Source organism: Phascolarctos cinereus, unplaced genomic scaffold, assembly GCF_003287225.1.
Source record: "Phascolarctos cinereus isolate Bilbo 61053 unplaced genomic scaffold, phaCin_HiC Scaffold_5;HRSCAF=322, whole genome shotgun sequence".
In the NCBI taxonomy this organism is placed as follows: Eukaryota; Metazoa; Chordata; class Mammalia; order Diprotodontia; family Phascolarctidae; genus Phascolarctos; species Phascolarctos cinereus.
Genome location: NW_027555958.1, coordinates 70040495 through 70063674, shown reverse-complemented (window position 1 = coordinate 70063674; position 23180 = coordinate 70040495). Strand labels below are relative to the sequence as shown.

General features: G+C 38.1%; 2 protein-coding genes across 3 annotated transcripts in view; one reads left to right on the top strand and one right to left on the bottom strand.

Annotated features, from left to right (window-relative positions):
* LOC110217341 (ferric-chelate reductase 1-like) overlaps positions 1-4420 on the bottom strand; it is a 115684-nt gene extending 111264 nt beyond the window's left edge. The window contains exon 1 of one of the 2 annotated variants that reach the window (XM_020999712.2): positions 4232-4420. The gene's annotated coding sequence lies outside the window, so the exon portion shown is untranslated. The remainder of the gene's footprint in view (positions 1-4231) is intronic. The other variant, XM_020999694.2, reaches the window with a different exon arrangement.
* A 310-nt stretch (positions 4421-4730) lies between these two features.
* The window catches only part of AGL (amylo-alpha-1,6-glucosidase and 4-alpha-glucanotransferase), a 71848-nt gene continuing 53398 nt past the window's right edge, over positions 4731-23180 (top strand). Inside the window, 6 exon segments of the mRNA XM_020999735.2 lie at positions 4731-4943; positions 5455-5589; positions 14586-14796; positions 15749-15915; positions 16312-16371; positions 16374-16514. Of these exon segments, the coding sequence (XP_020855394.2) occupies positions 5508-5589; positions 14586-14796; positions 15749-15915; positions 16312-16371; positions 16374-16514 (661 nt within the window). The 5' untranslated portion in view covers positions 4731-4943; positions 5455-5507.

Below are 23180 nucleotides of genomic sequence, written 5' to 3'. Positions count from 1 at the left end.
AGTTTTCCAAGCTCTTTACTCTTTTTTCATAATTCTCTTGTATCACTCTCAATTCTTTTCCCCATTTTTCTTCTACCTCTCTTATACAATTTTTAAGCTCCTTTTTGAGCTCTTCCAAGAGTTCTTTCTGGGCTTGAGATCACTTACTCTTTTTCTCTGGGGTTTTGCCCATCAGTGCTTTGACATTGTCATCCTCTTCTAAATTTGTGTCTTGGTCTTCCCTGTCACCATAACTTTTTATTGTCAGATTCTTTTTTTGTTGTTTTTTTGCTCATCTTTTTTTTTTGGGGGGGGGGACAGGACTTTTTCCTTTCTTTTAAAATTTGAGCTCTGCTCCCATGGTGGAATGGGCACTATCTTAGGCTTCTTGTGCTAGTGGAAAATAGCCCTGGCTATTTTCCTGGTGCTTCAATGATGTTGCCTGGAGACCCATGGGGGACCCTAGTGTCTGATACTGTACTAAGTGGATGAGGTGAAGGTGTTCTGGTACTGCTAGAGGCCATAGGTGTCTGGCAGTTTACCTGGGCTAAGATGGGATCCTATCAGTGGTATCTGGCTTGTGCTGAGGCCCAGTGGGGTGTTTCTGCATTTCCCTGTGGCTACACTGAAGCAAATGGTGGTCTGGCCTCTAGAGGCTACCTGTTTGTCTGGGGCTATACTGAAGCACTTGTTGGTTCTCAGAGTTGGAGTTCCCCTGGAATGTGAGGGGTCCTGATGTTGGTGTTTGGGGCTCGGTATCTCCCACTGGTTTACAGAGGTGGAGCTTGCTCCTGGCTTGCTGAGATGCTTTCCATCCTGGACTGTGATCCCCTTTCATCCAAATGAGATGGACCTTTCTTGAGGATTCTCCAAGTTTCTTGGGCTAAAAGATTGTTTCACCATATCTTTTTGTTGGTTCTACTGTTCCAGGATTTTTTTTGGGGGGGGGAGCTCTATTTTATGGTTGTTTGGAGATCAGTATGGGAGAGTTACAGTGATGATTTACTGCTTAATCTACCATCTTGGCTCCAGAAGTCCCTGTGATTATATGATTGGAAGATAATTCCATTCATGTGCTGTAATCTGGGTTTCTAGCCAAGCCTGGGGCATTCTACATGTTGACTCAGTGTTCCCTTAGGCTTGTCCAACATACTTTTCTGACTGGGTAATACTACCTAGACAGATGCAAGGTAGAAGGGAGCCTCACCTACTAGAATCAATGTTGTATCTTTATCGATCCTTTTTATTGTTGAGTATCTTTGTTAATATTTATCTTTGTTGAAATTTTAAAGCCCATAAGTATCTCATTGCATTCTAATCTTGAACCTAAACTACCAGACTGAACCTAAGGTAAGCCTGACCCAGAACACTGATTTAACTGTAAGAGTTTTAAAGAAAAATCAAAACCTCAGCCTGATCACCAATTATACAGTTTAATAAAAACCTAGGTAACTAGTCATATCCTCCTCTTTTCTTCTTCCATGAGTTGTTAGGAGGAAGGGAATAACTCCACAAAGACATGCTTGATACTAAGGATTAAATATAGATATGCTCACTGTCATCTAAAACAGAATAATTCAACCTGATAGCCAGTTCACCAAAAAAATTAAAAAGAATTTACAATAATTTTTCAATTCATATGCAAAAAAATAGTAGGCAGTCACTTTCATTTACAGATGGATCACAGATCATGAGTTTCAGTCTGTATTGCATATCTCATTACATTATCTTTCCTCCCAAATCCACCCCTCTTCTTAACTCCCCTATTACTAAGGCAGAGGTGGAGAACCTGTAGCCTCAAGGCCACATGTGGCCCCCTAGGTCCTCAAGTGCAGCCCTTTGACTGAATCTAAACTTAACACAACAAATCCCCTTAATAAAAAGATTCATTCTATAAAACTTGGAGTCAGTCAAAAGGTCAAACCCAAGGACCTAGAAGGCCACATGTGGCCTTGAGGCCACAGTTTCCCCACACTGGGACTCCACCATCCTTCCAGTCAATCCAGATTCAAAACCTTGATGTCATCCAAGATTAACTTTCCCTTATTACACTTATCCAATCAAATGCCAAATATTATCTTTTCTATCTCTATAACATTTCTTGTATCTATCCCCTTCTCCCTACTTGCACAATCACTAGCTGCAGATTGAAATCAATAGATACCTTCTCATCATGCTGTGCTATCATTCTGTCCCAGAAAAAAATGAAGGGGTGGGGAGAGAGCTCTTAATCACTGTTGCACATTCTGGATCTTAGAACAAGTTCTTGTAGAAGCTATGAGATAATGGAATGAGAAAGAAAGAGAGATTTTTCCTGCATAATTGCTACATTCCTGGGTCATTTGATTATAACTGACTAGAGGAGCCAATGCCAGGCAGCTAGAGAGGGCAGAGTGAAATAGTGTTAATTGATAATGAAGGGGGGAGACAGTTGTGTGAGAGACAAGCCCCCATGATTGACTATCTCCAGAAGGGCGACGTGAGATTGAGATCCATCTTCCCACCCCACCCCACCCCCCATTCCCCCAGCTGTTTAGTCACACAATCACTGGGGACATGTCACAGCACGATTCTCTGACAGGTGCACATATCTCCACTGCAGTCCCATATAATTGTAGCTTACATTCCTAAAGCTTCACCTTACATTTAAAGAGGTTCACAGCTGTTACGGTGATTACAAATTTTGTGCATGGCTTGTGGAGGCAGTTCTACTACTTTATATGGAAATACCTGATCTGATCAGGGCTGGGATTTTTTGTTTTGCATTGTTTTGTATTTTGTAGGAAAAGGAAATTGGTAGCCCCAAGGCTGGGGAGATTTAAGAAATCTGTAAAGCACTTTTCCTAATACTTTCCTTTCCCTTTAGAAAAGTCCTCCTCCCTTGAAATTCCCACCTTACTTGACTTTTTCTTACAGCCTTAAATTCCTCAAATTAAGAGACTATCCTGGGTTGACAATTACTCTTTTAAAATGGAAATGGACCTCCAATCTTGGGAAAGTGGACTATTCAGTACTTCCAGCAAATTGGTTGAATAGCCTTAAATCTGTGCTCCCCACTATTGACATAGCCCTTTCACCTACTTTTTTTCCATTCAATTCTTGCAAAAGTCTCACAACCAGTAAGCAGCATTACTGAGGCAGTGACCCTCCTCCTCAGACTTTAGGTTGAATGTACTTTTCACTCTAACATCATGCATCTCCTGGATTATTTTCGTCCTAATATTTAGCTGAGATCATTGACACTGAGGTTCTGAATCACAGTTTTTAGGGGGGTCAAGGGTAATAGATGAAGGTGATTTTTGGAATGTGGAATAATGAAAGCTTCAATGGGACGGAAGTTTGAGTAGCATGCTTTGGGAAGCCAAAAGGTAACACTGAGCCAGAATTTCCTGGCTGGGAGTTAGAAGAAATCAAACCAAAGAAATCATAGGCCTGGTTAAAACCAAACCAAACAACCATTTTCATACATACATGTATATATACATATATATACACACACATATATATATAGATCACATGCAACATGTGTGTTTTAAAAAATAAACTTCATAGGTATAGGAACAGAGGAAAAAAAAGCTATCGAGGATACACAGTAAAGACTGCAAAAGTATACCAAACATCAATCAATGTATACCCTACTTGGAAATGCTCTCCAGGATCAGCTGGTAGAAAGGAAAGAGCCATGGCTCTGGAATCAGAGGATTTGGGTTTCGTATCTTACCTTTGATGCTGACTGCTCAAGTAACCTCGGTGAAAACACTTTTTCCTACCTAAGCCTCAGTTTCCTCATCAGTAAAATGACAGGGGGTAGCCTGCCTGACCTTCCGATTCCCTCTTGATCTCCATTGATCTATCACATTAGAAACTAGGGCTTACACTCTTCCTGTGTTGAGAGCCAACATGGTAAAGTGGATATTGACCTTTAGTGGAAAAATCATATTTGTACTCCCTGTTTCACAGAGTTGTGGAGAAAGTATTCTGCCAACCTTCGAACACTATACAAATGTGAGTTCCGAGGGAGGAAAATGTCAAGGCAACGTAAGAAGAAATGAACAATTCAAGCTGTTTAAAAGTGGGAGAGGCCGCTTTGGAGAAAAGTGAGATTCAGTGTCCTCAAGGTCTTTAAGCAGAGGTTGGATGACCATAGCTGGAGATGTTGTAAGCAAGATCGGGTTCTGGGAGAGCAACAACCCTCAAAGTACGGACCAAGCACCCCACGGGGTCCCCAAGACCCTGGACGGGGTAAACCCACCTCAGGACATTCACTTCCCAAACACGAGGAGAGGTCACAAGAGATGGAAAACGCTCTCCTCCCCCACGTGGTTCCTTGGTTTTTTTCTCGGGGGAGGCAACGGTGGGTTCTCCGTCCTCTCCACTTCCTCCCTGCCTAGTATGGTCCGACCCCAGATGGACGGGGCCAGAGCCTCAGCTAGACAGAGACCAAGAGCACAGGGGGGAGGGGGAAGAGAGAGAGAGAGAGAGAAAAAAAAAAAGTTCCCCACTCTCGCGAGACTCTGCAGCCCCGGTAAGTGGGGCCAGTCCCTCCCGGATATCCATCGTAAGACAAGCGGTCGCTCGGGCAGAAGAGAGTGGCGGCTACAGCTTCCCCCCCACCCCAGCCCCGCCCTCTGTCTCTCCCAGCGACGGCGGCCGCCCGCCCCGTGGGTGTGTGTTGGGGGGGGGGGGGTGCGGGTGTCTGCGCGCGGGTCTGGGACCCTGGAGCTAGCGGGCTTGGGCTAGGGGGGCGGGGAGAGAGAGGAGGGGCCGCGGCCGCGTCTGCACTGTCGCCGCCTCCCTCCTCAGCGCCAGCTCTTCCTGTGCCCTTCCCGGCCTCCCTCGGTGTCCTTTGCGCCCCTCCCCCTCCCGTGCCTTCCTATCCGCCCCCCACCCCAGCCTCCGAAGCCCCGCCTACCCCTGCTTCCATCCCGCGCTGTCCCAGTGGCTGCACGTACCCCTGGCTCCCCGTAAGTGCTGACCTCTCGGGGATATAATGCCTTTCTATCTATATCTCTCTTTCTCTGTACGTTCTCTATCTATGGAAAGCATTCCGAAGGCTGCAGCTGTTTCCCTTGCCCCCACACCCCTCCCACCCCCTCGCGACCTCCTGCCCGAATTTGGAGTCGGAGGGGCTATCTCCCACCTGGCATCTCTGGACAGACTGATAGACAGCTGCGGGCGCAGGTGTCACTCAGAGGCGACCAGATTATTTGTCTCCCCACACGGGTCTCCTCCGAAGCAGATTGCATTTCCATGCAGATTCTGAAGTCTGCATTAATAAAAATCCGTGGGCTTCTTTTTGCTTTGCCCCTTAGCCTATAATTTTTACCAGGATCTTGGGGTCCTGTTTGAATTGGTCTCTCTGTTTGTCTGCTAGGGTTTTTGAGAACATGTAAGTGCAGCCACATCAACTGTAGAAATTAAGGTATGGGTGTATTTTCTTTCCCCCTCTGTTTTAAATTTTTATTTGTTTTGTAGGGACAATTTATTCATTTTTGAAGTAATTCTCTTCGAATCATTTGGAAGCCAAAATGGATCACATTAAGCAAGTTCGAATTTTACTTTTAAACGACATGGAAAAACTAGAAAAGACTCTCTTCAGGCTTGAACAAGGTGGGTAGGAAGCTATTTGCTTAACTTTCTGTTATCTTAATTCTGTAGTTATGAATGAAAAAGAAAAGACTTCCCAAATATTTATCTTGAGTTTATCAGAGAAAGAAAAAACTACATTACTGCTTGGCTTTCTTTGTAGTAAATGATTGCTGCTAAGTGTTTTTTTCTTTTAAAAAAGATCTAGAAAGTAATTATAATAATCATGAAATCATTTCATCTGCCTCTGCATGCCCACTCCCATTAATGCCTGTTAAGGAGTACTTACATAGTGGTAAGAATTCTGTTGCTGATCTTAAAAAACAAATGACACATGCAAATTAAATGATTCAACTCCTAGTTCACATTTGGGATTGTAAATGTTTATAGTTGGTTTTTTAAAAATATTTTCCTTTCAGTTCCCCACATTTATCCCTAATATTGATGATAGTAAAAGAACAAAAACTCACAAGACCCTTGAAAGCCTCTAAAAGCTAGTTAAGGATAAAGTTAAATATAGTTACTCTTTTGGCTAAATGAAATTCCTTCTCAAACAATATTGAAAGTAATGCTTGAATTGTGATTTTTAAAAATCAAATTATATTTCTCTATGAATAACTATAGATTTACTCTTTTCTTATCTGGACTTAAGATCACTTAAAATATTTTCAAGATGATGGGTTTTTCTAAAGTTTTGCAATCCTTTAATACTCTTTGCCAGTTTAACGTCTAAAATTTAAATTTAGATTAAGCAAAAAATCCATATCTCTTCATTATTGTACACACTAGCTGTCAGGAGATATATCTTGAAATTCTTTGAAAGTGGGCTGGAAGGATTTCAGCTGTTAAATCAATATTATTGAATATATGAACATTGAATATATGAATGTGAATATATTTTTTAAGTTGACTTTTCTTCATTACTTTGCTTAAAAGCCCTTCAGTGGCTCGTAATTGCCTAGTCCAAGTGCCATAGCCTGTCAGAGGAGTTTAAGAACTCCCTGCAGTTTGATACTACTCTACTTCCCAGCCTTATCTTATACCACTCCCTTCTGTAGATCTCATTCAGTGTTTCTTACACCTGTGCTCTGGGCCCTTCTGGTAAACCCGTGTCTTCCCTTGCTTCCCTTGAAACCTTTCCTGGTCTCTAAGATCCAGCTTAAATGCTGCCTCCTTCACAAAGTTTTCCCTTATTTCCTGTAATCATAAATGATCTTTCCTTCTTTAGACCACTCATTGCTTTGTACCTTTCATTCATTTATATATCAGTTTATATTTTAGTTACTTGTTTGTGTTCTGTGCTGTATCCCTACCTTTAGACTATGAGATCCTTGAGGGCAAGGATCATGTCTTAATCTTTTTATCTCCCTCAGTACCTAGCTCAGTGCCCAGTATAGAAGGCACTTATTAAATAGCTTGACTTAAATTCAGTATTTGGCACTCTTGAACACCTGTCTGCTCCTGTAAACTCTTTTCCTTCAGCTTTCACAGTGGCTGCATTTTTCTAGTTCTCATTCTTGGACTTCTCTGCCTTTGTTTATTCTCTATTTGTGTTCTAATCCTATGTTGCCAGGAGTATTTCCCCACTTGGATTTTCTACCATTACCTTAAATTTAGCCTGTTCAAAGCCATGATATTGCTCTTTTCTTCCAATTTCTCCTCCTATCCTAATCTCAAACTTGATATGCTTTCCAGCTGCTGACTTCAGTACTCATTTTTCAGTTTCCTGGATTAGAAGCCTTGGAGTTTTCTTTTACTTATCACCTTCATGTCACTAAGTCCTGCTAACAGTTCCTTCAAAATGTCTATTCTCACTCACCACATCCTTGTGTATTACTGCAGAAACCTTTTTGGTAGTCTTTCTCCCTCTTACCTCTCCCAGTCTGTCTTGAATATAGATACTGCCAGAATAACATTTCTAAAATACAGCTTTTAGTTTGTTACCTTCATGAGAAACTGCAATGGTTCCTTACTGCTTACCTTGGAAAGTCCAATCTCCTCTGCCTGGAACTTAAGGTTCTCAGTAATTTGGTGTAGCTGTCCAACATGATAATCTATTACTCTTGAACACATATCCTCCACACCACTCATATTTGTCTGCTACTGTTCCCTATATAGTCTAATTTCATCCTCATTTTGCTCAGACTGTATTTTCCCACATTTCTATCCACTCTTTATTTCTCCATGTATCCAAATCCTATCTATTCTTAAGACCTCAAATTCAACTATTTCTGGTTAACCTTTCTTTAATACTCTAATTTCACAGGTCTTACCTTTCTTTGAATATATATATATATTGCAGTTATAATTACTACAGTTTGACATTTTAATTGTTTTAAATGTTTGTTTCAAATTTAATTTGGCATTTAAAATTGTTTAATTTTCTTCTGTTTTAACTCTTCCCTCCTGAATTTTAACCTCTTTATATCCCCTAAGTGACAGTGCTTGTCACAGTAGTAGGCATTTAAAATTTGCTTATTGACACCAGATAAAGGTTAAAATAGTTTTTTGATGTATTAGTGACTGCAGAAATACAGTACTGGTTACAATAGTAGATATTTAGTAAATACTTGCTTTTAACTTGGTCTCCATTTGAAGAGTGGATTTTCAGGGAGAGGGAGCTGTATAGCCACAGACCCATTTGGGGATTTCAGGCACACTGTAAAACTGAAATAACTATGGGGCACTACTATAAAGCAAGTTATACCTTACGTCCTGGAAACCCCTCCCCCCCAGACTGGATCTGACTTCCACTCCATCCCTTTGCCTAGTCTACTCCATACCTCGTCCTTTAGGGTTTACCTCTGGTATTCACCTCACTTTCAATAAATTTGATTATAGAATTTCAGAGTTCAAAGGGAGGCCATTTTAACCTATACCCAAAGAATGACAGAATCGAAGAATTTGAGAATACCTGATAAGGGCTATCCAACCTGTTTGAAGACCTCTAAAGAGAGAGAACCTACCATCTCTCAAGTTAGCCTATTCCACCTTTAGACAGCTTGAATTATTGGAAAGATTTTCCTGATCAGTACTAAATTGTAACTTCTATCTGTTGCTTCTGATTCTGCTTGTTGGGGACAAACAGTCAAGTCTTATCTCTCCCTTACATTACAACTCTTCAGATCTTAAAGACAGATAACTATCATGCCTCACACGTCTCCTCCCTTCCTTTCTTTGTCTTCTCCACACTAAACATGCATAATATCTTCAGGTGTTCATATGATTTGGACTCAAGCCCCTTCAACATCCTGGTTGCCTTCCTCTGGACAGTTTGGATTATCACTGTCCTTCTTAAACTATAGTGCCCACAAATGAACAAATGCAATATTACAGATGACTTCTGACAAGAGCAGAGCATAGTGGAACTATTCTCCTCCACCTCCCATTCTTGGAAGTAAGCCACTAATAATTTAGCCAAAGATTAAACTTTTTTGGCTGCCATATCACAGTGCTAATTCCTGTTGAGTTTGCAATCCACTAAAATCAAAAAATCATCTTCAATTGCTATCCAACCATCCTAGAACTCTTCCATCTCATGCTTTTTTTTTACCCATGTAAGACTTTAGAAGAAGAATCTCTCTTGAAGCATAACTGATGAGTTGTTATTATTTAGACTTTTCTTGAAAACTTCCAAGGTTGGAGACCCTCCCAAAGAAACCCATTTATCAGTCCTATGTTTGTTTCTTTTCACCTTAAAACTGTGGCTTCCAGTTTGCATCTTAGGACAGACCAAGCAGAGTAAGTCTTTGTCTTTCTTCTGTTGTCTTTTGGACCTTTAATATTTGATGATAGCTATCATGCCCCAACTAAGCATTATCTTAGGCAAATAATCCTCACCTCCTTCAACTAATCCTTACATGGTATGTGAGCAGTGTTCTTTATGATCCTTTTGCCCCTCTTGTGGCTTCTTGCCAACTTATCAATATTATTCTATAGTCCTGGAAGGTATACTTTTCTTAGTACAGTCTAGGCTTATATTAATTTTTAACTGCCCTTTTTCTCTAGCTTTGCTGTAAAATATATAAAAGATGATTTCCTCAACCTCTCCTTAAAAGATCATCTAAAATGCCAATCCTTCTGTAGAAACTCCCTTGATTTATTTGATGGATGGTAGTGATTTTCCTCCCCCATCAAATGTCTCTTAAAAAAAATTGCACAAAAATGTACATTTTTATAAAATATAAATGTATATTTCTGTTTCTGATGTGATTGCTCCTGATGAGTTATTTCCTGATTGCTGCTATGTATTTTCTCAATCCTCTTTTGAAATGTTGATACTGTCTGTTACATGGATCAAATGAGAATATACACAAAGCTCCTTGATAACCTTAAAGCACCATATATATAATTATTAACTCCTATCAGGCCTGGCAGTATAATTCATTAGAAAAGGCACTTGCCTTGATGTCACAAGGGCCTAGGTTCAAGTAATGCCTACCTCTGCCCCTTATTACCTGTGACATTCCTTTGAGACTATTTTACTTTGTGATAGAGTACTTCATGTAGTGTCACATGAATAATAGTGTTTAAGGGTGTAGTAGAAAGTGCTGGACTTGGAGTCAGGAAAAACCTGGATTCAAATTCCTATTCCAACAGTTCTTAGCTGTGTGACCATGGACAGCTCACTAGGCTCTTTGTGTTTCTGTTTCCTTAGTTACCAAATGAAGATGACCACCCACTTCACAGTTTTTGTGAGGATCAAGCCAGAGAATGTCTATGAAGTACTTTGTAAACCTCAAAGCACAAAATCAATTTAAGCTCTTGTTATAATATGGAGTGCTATGGCTGAAAAAGATCCTAGAGGTCACCACTCCATTATCTGTGAGAAAGTTAACACCTAGAGAGATTATACTCCAAGTCACACAGATATTTAGTGACAAAGTTGAGAATAGAACCTAAGTTTCCTGACTCACAGTTCAGTACTTTCATCAAGAGTAGATCTGCATCTCACTTATAAATATTAATAGTAAGGAAAACTTTAATGAAATAATATAATCAGCAGTTGGGCAGTTAGGTGGCACAGTGAATACACAGTGCTGGATCTAGAGTCAGGAAGACTTCCTAAGTTCAAATCTGGCCTCAGATACTTACTAGCTGTGTGACCCTTGGCAAATCACTTTAACCCCATTTGCCTCAATTTCCTTGTCTGTAAAATGAGCTGGAGAAGGAAGTGGCAAACCACTCCAATATCTTTGCCCCAAAAAAAAACCCAAATGGGGTCAGACGCAACTGAAACAACTGAACAGCATCATAATCAGCAGTTACATTAATTTACCCTCTCTTTCTCCACTAAATTCCCTTTAGCAGTCAGCATTTGTTAAGCACTGTGTGCCAGGCACCATGCTGATTGCTGAGAGACAAAAATGAAACTGGCCCTGCCCTCAAGAAGTTTATATTCTAATGGTGTAAACAGTATATTTATAGTTTCTCATAGACTGTACCAGCAAAGCATGTGGTCTCTGGCAGGTTCTACCAAATTGTAGAGGCCTCAACTATGTACAAGACTGCCTGAGCATAGTGAAGCCAAAATGTGGCTACCAGATGATTGAATTTTTTGGCCACAACAACTCATGAAAATGTTAAAATATAAAGAATTTCAAATCTGCTTTACTGGAAAGTGTAGCCACACTGATGAAGCACTGAAAATGATTACAAAGAGTTAGTTGATTTCATCAACAAGTTAAGATAGACAAACCTTATTTACTTTTTTTTAAAGGATTACTAAATTAATGGATAAACAAAATGCATGCAACAAATATAATTTACCTAAATTTTAGCTAAACTTTTGATAAAGAATCTCTTAAAATAACTGTGGCAGAGATGGAGAGATGTGGACTAGATAATACAGTTACATAGATAATTCAAAACTGGTTGAATGGCCAGACTCAGAGTACTTAGTTGTTAATGGTTCTGGTTTCAGTCTTAAGCTCTAGTCCTATATCATTAACTGCCTATGGGACATTTTGAACTATATATCTCATTGACATTTCAAAGTCAACATGTCTAAACAGAGCTGATTATCTTTTCCCTCAAATCTCCCTTCTTTCAAGCTTCCACATTATTCTTAAGGTTATCACTCCCAGGTCACACAGGTTCTTAACTTTGGTGTCTTTCTGAATTCTTCTCTCACTTAACATCTCCAATCGGTTGTCAAGTTCTTGTGATCTCTCTCTGTAAAATGTCTCTCATATACTTCTCTTCATTCACAGTCCTAGTTTAGGTTTTCATCATCTCTCACCTTGATCACCTAATTGATCTCCCTGTCTCAAATTTCCTCCTATTCCAGTTCATTCTCCAGCTATGAAAGGAATTTTCCTAAAACACAAGATCTGTACTCCCCTCTTTAAACTCTGGTGGCTCATACTTTTAGGATCGAATGTAAATTCACCTGTTATTTAAAGTTGCTTATAGTATGATTCATCTCTACCTAGTACTCTTACATATTATTACTGTCTATGAACAGTCTAGCCAACTGAAGTCAAGAAGCATTTATTAAGCACCTATTCTGTGTCAAGGACTTTGTTTGTAATCATACAAAGGAAGGAAAAAACAGTCCCTACCCTCAAGGAGCTTGAAATATAATAAGGGAGACAATATGCAAACAAAATATATACATGATAAATTGGAGGTAATCTTAGAGGGAATGCACTAAAATTGAGGAGCACTGGTAAATGGTTTTTGCAGTAATGGGAGTTTGGCTGATATTAGATTTCTAAGGAAGCCAGAGAAGCCAGAAAGTGAAGGTGTGAAGAGAGAGAACATTTCAGGCATGGGGAACAGCCAGTGAAAATGTTCAGTCAGGACATGGAGTGTTTGTTCAAGAAATAGCAAGGAGGCCAGTGTCGCTGAATCAAAGAGTATATTGAGGGAGACTAAGGTGTAAGAAGACTCAGAAAGGTAGGAAAGGGCCAGGTAATGAAGGGCTTTGAAAGTCCAACAGAGAATTTTATATTTAATCTTGGAGGCAATAGGGAACCACTGGAGTTGATTGGAAGTGGGAGGGAGGTGGGTAGGAATGGAGAGCTCTGTACTTTAGGAAGATCGTTTTGATAGCTGAATGTGGAGAGACTTGAGGTAGGAAGACCAATCAGCAGATTATTGCAGTAGTCCAGGCATGAGGTGATAAAGACCTACTGGTAGTAAGGTCTGAGGAAGGGGGCATATTTGAGAAATGTTACAAAGGTCAAAATAAGTGGACAACTGATTGGATAAAGGAGGGGAAGAAGAGTGAGGAGTCAAGGATGTGACATCAAGGTTACCAGCCTATGTGACTGGGAGAATGCTGGTACCCTTGGTAGTACTCTGAAATCTGGAAATTTGTGTTCATTTCCAAGCTCCACATTTAAAGGAGGACATTGGTAAGCTAGAAAGGGTAGAGGAGGGCAGCCATAATAAAGGACCTTGAGTCCATGCTGTATGATGAAGAGTTGAATGAATTGGGCATGTTCTATATGAAGCAGAGAAGATTCAGGAAGTATGTGATAGCTGTCTTCAAGTATTTGAAGAGTTGTCATGTAAAGGAGAGATCAGACTTAACTGTCCCCAAAAGGCAGAATCAGGAGCAATAATGGACTGAAGTAATAAAGAGGTCAGTTTACGATTGATGTAAGGAAACATTTCTAAAGTGTTGAGTTGTCCAAAAATGGATAGGCTGCCTTGAATTTTCATTTTTGGAGCTTTTCAGATAGAGGTCAGACAACCACTTGTAGGATATGTTAGAGTGGAAATTCCTTTTGTGTATGGGTTGGACTAAGTTGCTAATTAGATCCCTTCCAACTCTCACATTCTTTGATTTTATGAAATACAATTTAGTAGTAGTGAATGAAGAAGAAAATTATCACATATCGAACAAGGTTAAAAATCAGATTTCATAATCCTTTGATATGGAAAATTTTAGTTGATAGAAAATAGAATATTAAATCTTTGTGATTACTAACACTTGAAGTCTTTTCACTTTTCTTATACATCTGTCTATAATTATGTTTACTATTACTCTTATGAAACATTAAGTAAAGATTTCCTTTCCAGAGCTTGAACCCATGTAGTTTTAGGAAAAGAACATTTGAATAAATTTGGAAGATGATAGCTTTGAAATATCTTATTTGTTGTTGCCTGGGAAAAAGCATAGCTAATTTGAGAAAAATCTTCCTAGTATAACTATGAGGAATAAGATGGTAACGTCATGTACTACTGTGACCTCAGCTATTTTTAGCAAAATGACTTGTTAACTGTGGAGGTTGATGTAGGTAAGCTTATTTACTGTATAATAGTTTCATTTACTCTATATAAAGCATATGCAACTAGATGTAGTGGTTCTCAATGATAAACTTTAACTATTTCAGTGGCTGTTGAGTTCATGGATGATCCAGGAAGCATTATTTGTATAAACTGAACAGGGGACAGGTTATTTAAATATGTTAGGAAGCTGAACTCTGATACTTGTATTTGTTCAAAATGGCACCATTTTCTCCAGTGAGAAAATAATCCTTGTATTGTATGAAGGAAGTTTTATAATTCTTGTGGTCATTCAAATATTTGACATGAGTTTGTTAAAAAAAGTTATTTTTAATTTTTAAAAATTATTCCAGTAAATTACATCACCTTTTGCCTCTTATCATCTTTCATGAATTTAATTCCTTTGGAAGTCAGCAGATCATAGATTTAGAGCTGTGATTAGAGCTGTGAAAGGACCATGGAGATCATTTTATCTTACCTTTTTATTTTATATATGAGAACATAGGCCTAGAGAGGATCTGTTTCATTGACCAAATCCAGAAATGTCTAAATACCTTTGGATAATCCTTAGTAAATTCTGAGGTTTTCTACATGTTTGAATTTAGGGTTAGGCATTTCCCTGCCCTAATCCTCATCCAAAAAAAAAAAACCTATGCATTTTAGACTCAAGCCTGCCAAAAATAATTGTATTAATTAAAATTATTTGTGTACTCATTTAAATATGTAAATTTTACATGATTGCTAAAAATTACAATGACTTTATTAACAACTGGCTTTTTTAGGTTTTGAACTACAATTCCGATTAGGCCCAACTTTACAAGGGAAGACAGTTACTGTCTACACAAATTATCCACATCCTGGAGAAGAATTTAGTCGACATAAATTCCAGCCCCTTGCTTGGGAAAACCCAACAGAAAGGGAAGATGATTCTGACAAATATTGTAAACTTAATCTTCAAAAAGCTGGATCATTTCAATATTATTTCAATCAGGAGTAAGTAAAAGCTTTGTATATGTGAAAAATGTGGATTTAAAATTTTGTGCCCTTAAGTTACCAAAAAATAAAGTATGGGTAATAGCAAAGAGATTTTTTTCTTATGCTTTCTTGCCACCTGATAAAGGGTCATATCATCTAATTTCTAATAATCAGTAGAGTACTTTCTGCATAGCATAAAGTGTTATATAGCCAATTGTTCAACAGATGTTTATTGGATGTTATACAAGATAGTTAAAATAAAACTCTTTGATATCTTACACTATCATTTGTAATGTAAATTGAACAAGAATTTTTTTTTGTGGAAATAGATGTTTGAGGGTTCTAGTAGCACCTTTTTAGCATATCTACAATATAATTTTAATTTTTTATTCAGCTATAAATTCTGGTTCATGAAACTTTGTAAACGTTTCATAGGACTTCTGAATCGCACTTAACAGAAAGAACATATGTATATATACACACACACACATATACATACACATATGTATATTTTATATATATGCATATATATATATATACACACACATGATCAAATTTATACTTGTACCTTTAATTGTATTATATAGCTTTTTTTAAAAGAAATCTTACTCATCACTGTTAAACCAATCATACTACAAAATTGTTATTCAATATAGTTTTTAATTAAGTGCTTCTAAAATTGTAAGGCCTGACCCAGTAAAAAGAGAGAATAACAATATTTCCTCTGTTACTAAAACTTGAATTCTGATGGCGGTAAATTTTTAAAAAATAAACAGAATTAAATAACATAACTATAAAAACTGCAGAGATTAAGAAATGTTCTTTTATAAAAGCCTGTACTTATAGTCTATAATTGTAAGCATATCAGTGTAGGCTTTTATAAAAGAACATTTAAATATTTTAGCTATAAAAAGAATAATATAAATTATATTATTGTCTTCCTTTTTCTTTTCTTTTTTTATTTTTAAAGAAATGAGAAAAGTGGTGGAGGTTATATAGTCGTGGACCCTATTTTACACATTGGAACTGATAATCAAGTATTACACTTGGACTGTGTTACTCTCCAGACATTTCTAGCCAAATGTTTAGGACCTTTTGATGAATGGGAAAGTAGACTCAGAGTTGCAAAAGAATCAGGTAACAGTACAGTTTTCTTAAAATGTCATTAAAACCACACATATTATTGTTATCTGCTATAAAAAAATTAATTTCAAAGTTTTAGATGCTCACTTTCAGTTCAAGTCTCAGTGTATTTATTTACATGTCATAAATATCATATAGTGACAAGTAATGAAAGTATGTCATTGTCATTTCCTAAGAATTTACTTTAAAATGTAAAAAATTAGCAGCAACTGATAAATGAGATCTTATTGAATAAATATTTTTAGTTCTCATTTTAAAAAAATTTATACATAGAATGTATATTCTTATATATGCTTGTAATTTCTTTAGTATACATTTTATATGTTTTTATTTTTGTTGTCAGCTTCTTAGATTTTTTTTCTTAAAGTTAATAAATAAAATATTTTGCAGGTTACAACATGATTCATTTTACCCCACTTCAGACTTTGGGGCTGTCTAGGTCATGTTATTCATTGCTAATCAGTTGGAACTGAATCCTGACTTTTCTACACCTAATAAACAGTATACTTGGAGTGATGTCGGACAACTAGTAGAAAAAATGAAAAGGGAATGGAACGTTCTTTGTATTACTGATGTTGTCTACAACCATACTGGTATGAACTTCATTAAATTGGCTTTATTTACTTTTACAAATGCTTTAAACATTAACTTTATTATTGTGAGAGAACATAGCCCTGGAGATATGCTTTTTTCAGAATAGTTGTCAGTTATCCAATATATTGTCTTTCATTTTCAAAGATGATGCTACTGGTGGTGATTGGAATTTGTACAGAGTATGATAAAGTAATGAGACTAATTATTTGAGGAAGTTTGTTGAAGTGGGGAGAAGTAATCATAGTAAGGACATATTGCTATATTGTTTCAGTATGAAGCGTGGTACTTTTCAACATGGTCAATTGGCATTTGCTGTAAAAAAAAAAAGGATTATTTTGATCCGTATATAAATGAATGAGCATTACTTAAAGCAAAGAATATCAATTTTGTCTATGAGTTAAGATATTTGTCTTGGAGATGTCAAATGTTGACCTCCTAGAATCTGTTTGCTTATCTGTAAACTGAGGTGATTTTTGCTGTGTAATTTCACTATCTTTAAGCAGAATATAATTTCCTTATTTGTCTCTTTTAGTCAGGCCAATTTTTGCTGACACCTTGCCTGAGGTCATAATTGCTACGCCTGTTTTTTTGTTCACTCAAAGCATAGTAGATTTTACTCTTGCCCCTTATTTTAACTATATAAATATTTGTTTCAAATGTATTTTATTTAAACAGCATATTGGATTCTGCCTTTATTTCATTCTGCTATCTTCTTTCATTTTATGAATGAGTTCATCTCATTCTTATTCATGATTATGACTAATTGTATATTTTCTTCTATCTTGTTCTGTTATTTTTTCCTCTCATTGCCCCATACTCCCTTCTTTACAAAGAAGGTGGCGAAAAAGGAGTGTACATAATACTAGTGATGTCTTATTGAAGCAGTCTATTCCTGTTCCACTGCCCTTCATCTATTCCCTTTGCCATGCTCCTGTCATAGATATTTACTCTTTCTTTCCTTAAATCTCATGCTTCATTTCTTCCAAGGCAGTCTTATAGACTTTGTTGCTAGGTCATTTTTTCCTTTTGAAGCTTTACTTGGACTTGTAGTGTCATTTATTTCTTTTTCTGGCTTTAGCTCTTGGGCTACACTCAGTCCTTAATATTTTTTAAATTTTGTTTAATATATTTTATTTAATGTATTTGTTTGATATATTAGCCTCAGTTCTGGAATTGGGTTTTTGTGTTTGGGATATACTCTGCTTCTTCTTAGAATCTTAGTTGGTCCAAGATACAGTGGTTAAGATTAGGCCCCTCATCCTGCAGGAATTCCTAGGTTTTCATTTAGTTGCCTGGTGGCTTGACTTGGGTTTTGGCTTCTTCTATCTCTTTCCCTTTTCACAGTCACAAACCTGGAGTTGACTCTGCCTTGACCAATGCCCCAACCAGATGTTGTCATTTGTGTTAGTAATAGGCTTCCTACAAGACCCAAAGTGCACTTGCTGTGGCTTGGGCATGGACTTGCCTGGGTCATGGTCTGGCTTTGTCTCCTGCTGTGAGTCTGGGCCTCTTGCATGCAGTGCCTTCTGCCTACCTTATCTTATCTTCACTCAGAACTTCCATAGGTTTCTGGCAGTCTTTTCATATAGTCCTGGACTAGATGGAGGAGTTGATAGACATTTCTCCTTGATTTTCTTTATCATTATCCCTTCTTATTTATGTTTAGAACTTATTGGGGTGTTTATATGATAGACCTGGACTCCTTTAGGTTCTAACTTGCTGCCATCTTAATGGAAAGTCCCTAAGCTATATGATCTTAGGGTCCTTTCAGCTCTAAATTTCTATTAATCTATGGATGTCATGAACAAAAATGTTACTCTTGGGTGAGATTTAAAGAACATAGAGTATTTCCATGCTTGTACAAAATAGCTACCTAGGGATCATAGATTAAAATCTGGAAAGGATCTCAGAAGCCATGTAGTCCAACACACTTATTTTACAGATGAGGAAATTGACACCCAGGAATGTTAATTGACCTACCCTAAGTCACATGAAAAGGTCAGACATTGGGTTCATTCATATAGACAGTTAATTTGGAGAATGGTGTGTGAAGCCATGTTTCTGAATTTTTCCCCAAAACAGCAAAAAGTAATTAGAATAGGATCTGATTGAAAGTAAATAACAATTCAAAATTAAGTAGTAGAATCATTGTTTTCTCCTCCTGCTTAGTGCTATCCTTTTCCTACCCCCAATTTATGAAGAAGTACAATCTGTCTGGGAAAAAAAATCAATACTTCTAGGTAAAAAGAATCTGTTTCCTTACAATAAGAGCACTTTTTGTGACTCTATTCCTTGGCAACTGGTTTCAGCTTTCACAGCTTCTTTGGCATGGTTCAAAGTTGCTCCTTTGATTCTACCACTCTACCCCATTGCCACAGCTTTGTGAAACATTTAAAAAGCTTGTTTTAGTAAAGTGTGAGAAAATTTTGATGCTAATTAATTTTCCCTTTTAAAAGTGAAATTAGATAGATAGTAATTACATACCATAAAACAGGGACTTTGTAAATAAGTTTAATTTTCCACATTTTTATTGTGAAATGTCCTCAATTTACTTCTAACCTTTTATTAATACAATATTCTACAACTTTAAACCTTCCCCTGGACAAGAATCTGAGTTTTTTCACTGCATTTTAAGCCCAAAGGTGTTTTATGACCAAATGAGTTTGGAAATACTAGTTTGAAGAGTTCAGTTCAAAGACATAGCTTTATTGAAATGGAAAAGTTGAGCATGAGGAAAATTTCTGCAAAGATTGTCATTCATTTTGAATGAACACAGTGAAAACTTGGACTTAACCTTTGACCTTACAAGTAAAGCTGGATAAAATATTGTTTTTGAAGAAAATAGTAAATAGTGATGAAGTGTTTTTTTTCCACTATGAGCCTGATACAGTAGCAAAGTCTTCAGTAGAAATTCTGATATCTACCAAAATACATTTGCCCAAAGTCAAAAGAGAAGACTGTTGATTTGTTTCTTCAGCATCAGTAACATTCATTCATTTACTTAGCAATTGCTAAGCACCCACTGTCTCAGAAATTTAAATTGTCATTCAGATGTTAAGAAAATAGACATTCTTATGTGTTTGAGAAATTGTGTATGATATAAAAGAAGTGAATTGTGACCTGATTGGCTTCTTCATGACAGTGCTCCATTGTACTAGCTAAGAAGAGACTCAGGGTTCAAACCTGAATCTTCTGACTCCAAGCCCGAGTCTAGTGCTCTGACTCTCAAAGATGGAGACTTTTCAGATGAGTGTGCTACAAGACTATGAAGACAGCTTCACAAAAAATGTTTTTGAGCAATGGCAACACTGCTGAAGTAATTATGCATTCACAGATGCCGTTTAATAAGGAAAGTATTCATTTGGATTGTGAGTTCTGGAATATTCCTTTAAAGGACATGTAACTTTAAGGTCTGAAAGCTTAATCAAAAAGACCAGTGAGCTCTAGTGTATTATAAGGATTATTCTTTGATTTATACTGATAACAGCTATTTGGAAAGTTTGTCATTATTTGAATCTTTGCCTCTTTAACTTGATAAACTGGACTTCTTTTCTCTGTAGCAAATGAGGACTTGGGGAAATTAATCACAGTAGCATGGAGTCATGTTAAAGAATGAAGGGCTTTACTTGTTTGGACATCAATGGAAGTATTCCCTCCTCCAAAACTAGAGTAGCAAATAATTTGCTGACTTGCTTTAATGGCAGTGTCACACTTTAGAAAGTTTACAAAAAAAAAAAAACAGCAAAGGGAAATTCTGTTCTAGGTCTGTTCAATACAAAAACAAAACTAGTTGCTGAATTGGAAATGTTGGGAATTCTGAGGGCAAGGTGTTCACTCCAATTTAGAATTTTTGATAGATGAGAGGAAAACTGGCCTAATCTAACCCAGTAAGAGTGGGATGATTTCGTGAATGAAATTCTGAAGGCACAAAAAGAAATTCTTATGAGGAAAAGGGGAACTATCTAATGAGGCTGACGGTGGATCCACAGAGAACTCATTAATCAACTTTGATCTATAAAAGACATGTAAAGAAGGTCAACACACAAGGGTAATAGAAGATGAATATCAAAATGAGGCACAGTCCTTTAAAAATAGTTTTAAAAGCAACAGAGTTCATAATGAGGTTGGTCTGACCCCTGCAAAAATGGTTTCAAGAACAACCAAAGGATTTTGTTAGTGCTTAGTTGTTGGGTAAAGGAGGATCAAAGAGGGAATCAGGAAGCATTCAACAAGCATTTATTAAGTATTTACAGCATGCCAGGCACTGTGTTGAGCTTGAGGATATCACTAGAAGCAAAAACAAAGAGTCCCATCCTTGAAGAGATTACATTCTAATGGGGGAAGACAACACAAAAGGGAGATGAAAAGTGTGAAGTGAGGTATCTTTTGGGATGGCATGGTGGTGAAATCTGAAAATTCAGAAACAGAGCCAGGAGGGGAATGGAAGTTTGCCAGCCTGGGCCCCTCCCAAAAATGGAGAATCAGGATGGAATTTACCAGTGGGAGAAGAGTTCCAGTGTGACAGATTGACATTTGAGGGTGAGGAAGCATCAAGCACTTAAGGATGTTCCAGGATGAGACAGCAGCTAAGACATGGGGGCAAGGTCTAGAAAGTCAGAAGCAGAGCAAGGAACAGAAAAAGGTTGGCCAACCTGTATCTCTCCGAAATGGATGTCCCTGGTGTGGGGTGATAGAGATAAAGCAGAACTATAAAACTCTTAATTTACTTCTGTATTCTTTGCCAAGGAGAACAATCTTTAGAATAGAAAGGCCTAGAACATACATTACTAATGGGAGCTAGTTGAAACCTAAGATAAGTAAGGAGATGGTAACAGGGCTCCAGTGCCCTTGATGAGTTCAGTTCACACAGCCCAGACAAACTGTATCCAAGCTACTAAAAGAATTTGCAGTGGGCTGAGCCAAGATAGTGGAGTAGCAAGAAGTTAAGCAAACTCCCCTCCCCCAACTCCAAACAGATGTAAAAAATATACCAGACTGAATCCTGAAGGAAAAGGGGGGAGGGGTCACAGTGAGTCATTTTTCCAACCCAGGTTGGCACAGAGAGATCTATGGTCACTAAGGATTGGTCTGGCCAGGACTGTGGCTGTGCAGGGCATTCTAGTGCAAGGAGAAGCTATACATCAAGGCAAGAGGAGATCCTGATCACTGTGGGGCACCACCTGCAGGATGTGGGAATAGGTGCCTAGCAATTTTGTCACTCATGACCCAGTTCCAGGTCACAGGTCTAGGTTGGTTTGAGGTGCCGTGCTCCCAGGTTGGTGTTCCAGGATAAAGAGACAAAGATTGTAGGCCCCAAGCAGTGTACTGAGAAAAGAAAGAGTTGAAAAGCAAGCAGCAGTGGTGTACCTGGACCACAGAAGCATAGCAGGGTCTCAGTTCCAGTTTCTAGCCCAGTCTAAAGCCTACAGAAGAATGATCAAAGGGAAGTTTGCTATCACTGAACCAGTAGAGCTTCCCAGCTCATTGATAACGGCAGAGTTCAGTAGCAATCTACTATTGCTCAGAACTAAATCCAGCTCAGGAGTTTACAGAGCTCACACCAAAGTGGGATCCATCAGATTTTGCCTTGGATCAAAACGGTTTGTGGGCAATAAAAGTTTGCAATCCTCAGCCTGAGCTATTCTTAGATCCTAAAATAACTCATTACTCAGTACCACCAAGAAAGCAGCAAGAGGACGGCCTCAGACTTCCCCTCCAGAATGTGCATAGAATTTGCTCATAACATCAAGTCTGAAGTCAGAGAGTAAGTAGGAAGAATGAGCAAGTGAAAAAAGAATACCACCATAAAGAGCTAATATGGTGACAGGGGTGTTCAAGACACAAACCCAGAAGAAGAGATTGACTCCAAAACTTCCACAGCAAAACCTCAAAGAAAACACAGCTCAAGCACAAGTACAGCTAAAAATCTCGCAAGATATGAAGCAAGAGTTGGGTTGTTTTTGTTTTGTTTTTTAAGTTTAAAATGTTTTTATAAGTGAAATGAGAACTAAAGAAAAACTTGGGAAGGAAATGAGGGGGCAGCTAGGTGGCACAGTGGATAGAACATGGACCCTGGAGTCAGGAGCATCTAAGTTCAAATCCAGCCTCAGACACTTGACACTTACTAGCAGTATGACCTTGGGCAAGTCACTTAACCCGATTGCCTTGCAAAAACAGAAAGGAAATTAGACCAATGGAAGAAAGAATTGGAAAGGAAATTAGTGGCTTGGCATGAGGAGGCAGGTAAGTGGCTCACTGGATAGAGCACTGGGCCTGGAATCAGGAAGACCAGAGTTCAAGACACTTACTAGCTGTGTGACCCTGGGCAAGTCACTTAACCTCTGTTTGCCTCAGTCCGAAGAATAGGGTAAAAGACATCACATGAAGAGGTCAAAAAGCTATAGGAAAGAAGGGATGGGGTGAGCATTGTTTGAACCTTACTCTTATTGCATTTGGCTCAAAGAGGGAATAACATAGACACTTAGTTAGGTATAGGAAATTTGTCTTAGCCTGTAGGGAAGTAGGAAGAGAAAGGGTAAAAAAAGGGAAAAGAGGGGCTGATAGAAAGTAGAAGTAGGAGAGGAAAAGGGAGGGGGGGTGTTGATAGAAGGGAGGGCGGATTGAGGGAGGCAGTGGTCAGAAGCAAAACACTGGTGAGAAGGGAC